At 43.1% G+C, this 3404-nt stretch overlaps 1 protein-coding gene across 1 annotated transcript; it reads right to left on the bottom strand.

Annotated features, from left to right (window-relative positions):
- Nucleotides 1-974: 974 nt before the first annotated feature.
- On the bottom strand, nucleotides 975-3069 carry foxe1 (forkhead box E1). Its single transcript, XM_049571412.1, has 3 exons — nucleotides 2975-3069; nucleotides 2785-2842; nucleotides 975-2637 (listed from the first exon to the last, which is right to left on the bottom strand). Exons 1-3 carry the CDS (start codon nucleotides 3043-3045, stop codon nucleotides 1519-1521), a joined length of 1248 nt encoding a protein of 415 aa, XP_049427369.1. The 5' UTR covers nucleotides 3046-3069; the 3' UTR covers nucleotides 975-1518.
- Between the last annotated feature and the right edge of the window lie 335 nt (nucleotides 3070-3404).

Here is a 3404-nt window from a genome sequence, read left to right as displayed (position 1 = left end):
TAAACCAAACAACTAATCAAATAATTAAGAAAATAATAACCAGATTAATTGACAAAACAATTTTTAGTTGCAGCCTTCTATCAACTAACAGCTCAGTGTTACTTTGCACACTAATTTCCTGTTGATGTTTGTTAATGTCAGGTAAGCTTCTGCAGGCTACACCAGAGTTAGTTTAAACCTCTGTGATCCTTGTTTTAGATAGCGCTTGTCTGATTTTATAATATTAAATAAGTGCATTTTGTTAAAATCTTACCACTGGACTGTAACTCAAGCTGGTATTCTTTAAAAATCATTAATCACTGTCTTCTGGATGACTGCTGATTACTGCTATTCTTATTTAATCCACACAGACTTTAGGATTCAGTGGCACTCAAGAAAAACTAGCACTCTTTCAACCACAGATACTTTACATGGGAAAAACATCTTATCTGTCAACAAAGCTTATTTTCTGATCGGAAAATCAAGTGTCTTCACTATAATGAAATGTTTCCTTACAAGTCTCATCTTGTCCGATATGCAGACTTTGCATTAGGGAGTTTTCTCGTGTCGAGATAAAGGGCATGTGCTACTTAACTTTATAGGCTGAAATATCAAATTACAAGTCAATTCATTTTCTTGATTAAGGGATCTTTGTGGGAGATTAAGTGTGTCTGTCTTGTCTGAGTGCTGTGTTGATGTCTGGACATGATAATTGGGGCCGGTCACGGTGACTGGTAATACTGCGGCTCCAGACAACACTTCAAACCAGCTGAGCTGAAACACTGACGAAAACAACGAGAACACAAAAGAAAAGATGTTTAAGGGTATTTTCTTTGTCCGTGGAGGTATATGTCTCAGTCTGTGTGTCCTAGTTATTTTGTAATATATTATAGTTGAGTTACAACTGTAAATTCAGTATGTGGCAAACCAAATTTTCAACCTTGGACGTGATATTTTGGCACAATTTCTTAAATTGTCAAAGCAATAATACATCAATAATTTAAATATTTTATTCTTGAAGAACCAAAGTGCTATATCATTCTGTTTATTTCCAAAAAGACAACCTCATATGCATTTTCATTTGGCAACAAAATACATGCAAATGTACTAAAGCTGACGTTCTTCATACAAGCCACGCATTGCAAAGCTTATGACCATGAAGCACAATAATTTATACTAATATCACCAGTAACGTAAGTATTAGACCTGCACATTCAATTCATGACAACAAAAAAAGAAGTTGCAATCACACGACATTAGATAAACTTCACAATCACATGCTGTGAAGAGGCCTTGACGCTGAAATCCAAATTTATAGGCCATAACTCAGAGTAAATTACCATCAACATGGAAAATGGGTTGTGGGGTTAATGTGGTAAATCACAGTTGTGTCAGGGTTGGTGTTTTTAATCAGTCTGTTCAGATTTGTCCTTAACAAATGTCATGAACAAAGAAAAACAGTAGTTTGTGCACAGAAATGTCCGGCTCAAGTCTCCGATGTTCTGTTAGCATGCTGGTGAGATGCTCGGATCTAGAGTCTCAGATAGCAGACACAAACCTGTCCATATTCCCTGGGTATGTGGGGTGTCTCAGGTAGCCCCCAGTGTTGGTGATAGGACCTGCAGCACTGTTATACTGGGAGAAAGAGCCCAGCTGCACTGGCGAGACCCTGCCGTAGTGGTCCATGGGCTCCATAGACCCGTGGGCTGAGGGATGGAGGCGTCCTGTCGCTGCGTACCCCTGGCTGTGGCCCTGTCCGTATGAGCTCTGGTGTGTAAGGTGGTGTGGGTGGCTGTTTGGCCCAGAGTAGGTGAACCCAGGATGCGTAGAGGAGCGTGATGATATGGCTCCTCCACACTGTTGGCTCTGGAAAGCCGGGGCTCCCAGGCTGCAGGGACTGGATCCGTTTGTGAGCCCCTCAGGACTGAAGGTCCGGCCGGGCTGCTGCATCACCTCTGACCCTTGACCTCCCAGCATGCTCGCTGGAGTCGCGTGTCCTATAAGGTTATTGATGCTGAACATGCGGGTCTGACCAGGACCGAACCCAGGAGGAGATGAGGAGGGGTAATAGGCAGAGGGCAGCTGCTGCCCGTAGGCCGGACTGACCGTCATGTTGTTGTAGACTGAGTTGGAATATGTAGCCGATCTTGCAATCTGGACAGGAGAGAAAACTGGTGTCTCATGGACATATGCAGCGTAAGTGCTCAAGTCACAGCGCTTAAACCTCTTCCTGCGCCTCAGGAAGCTGCCACTCTCGAACATGTCCTCTGCATTCGGGTCTAAAGCCCAGTAGTTGCCCTTCCCTGGCCGCCCCGGCTCTCGGGGGATCTTGATAAAGCAATCATTGAGAGTCAAGTTATGGCGGATGGAGTTCTGCCATTTCTTTGAATTGTCTCTGTAGAAGGGGAAGCGCTCTGTGATGAACTTGTAGATGCCCCCCAGAGTCAGCTTGCGGTCTGGAGAGTTGGCTATGGCCATGGAAATGAGTGCGATGTAGCTGTACGGGGGTTTCCCTCTCTGGAGAGGTCTCTTCCTCCTCCGACCTCTGGGCTGCTCCTCCGTCTGCGGTGGAGGGTTGGAAGCAGGCAAGGTGGTGTCTGCTGGAGAGTCTTTCTCCACTTTGACCACCGGCATTGTCATGAACACTTCAGAAATGTCCTTTAAAAGACAGATTATAAAATGACCTTAACTTCACAGTGTTAGTATGTCTACAGTTCCCTCTGTCTGATTAAATCCTTGACAGTGGAAATCAAAACAAGAGATCAGCCCTGCACACAGAGATCACATTTGTTTTTAACAACTCACTGTCTTTAAGTCCAAGTCCAGCAGCTCTTCAGGTGCAAGTTGCTTTTCCCAGGAGATCCTGCTTCATTAAACGCCGTGCTTATTTATCTCGTCCGCACAGATTGTTGTCAGGTGAAGTTTAAGAGTTAAGGTGTGAGAGCGCCGTGCATGGTGTTCAAGGTGTGTGTGAGAATGAGTCACTCAGCCTTACCTGAAGAGTGTATTGCCTCCACTGAGCACCTGAGGGGCCACACCCCCCTTAGCATCACATGCTCTTGACATACCTCAGCTCTATAAGGGTCTATTGTTCACATTCAACAAAGTCTGCATACTTTGTGGTGGAAATTTCTTTTTCAGAAGTTTCTGACATATTTTTAATGTAACTGTATTAAATGTCTGACTTCCTGAAATGGCAAAAATATTTACTGTCTCAGTCAGAATCTGCTTTTTAAATCACATTTTAAAAGTTTTAACTGTTCAGGAAAAAATAAACAGAATTTCCTAGTGTTCATTTTTGATTACTTTTTATGTATTGTCTTAAAACTATTATGTATTCTTTGCAGCACCTTTTTTTCTCAGTTTCATAGACCAGAACTGTCAAAACAAACATCGTTTCCTCTTGATATTCAAATTCCCCTTCA

The sequence above is a fragment of the Epinephelus fuscoguttatus genome, linkage group LG3, assembly GCF_011397635.1.
Source record: "Epinephelus fuscoguttatus linkage group LG3, E.fuscoguttatus.final_Chr_v1".
NCBI lineage: Eukaryota > Metazoa > Chordata > Actinopteri > Perciformes > Serranidae > Epinephelus > Epinephelus fuscoguttatus.
The sequence above is the reverse complement of the archived record's forward strand: the minus strand, read 5'-3'. Positions and strand labels throughout refer to the sequence as shown.

Bases quoted from the DNA above. Each gene is read 5' to 3' on its own strand.
- foxe1 (XM_049571412.1), bottom strand. From the start codon at position 3,045: ATGTCAAGAGCATGTGATGCTAAGGGGGGTGTGGCCCCTCAGGTGCTC. The intron at 2,843-2,974 runs GTAAGGCTGAGT...TTAATGAAGCAG, and splicing joins GGAGGCAATACACTCTTCAG to GATCTCCTGGGAAAAGCAAC. The intron at 2,638-2,784 runs GTGAGTTGTTAA...TGTCTTTTAAAG, and splicing joins TGGACTTGGACTTAAAGACA to GACATTTCTGAAGTGTTCAT.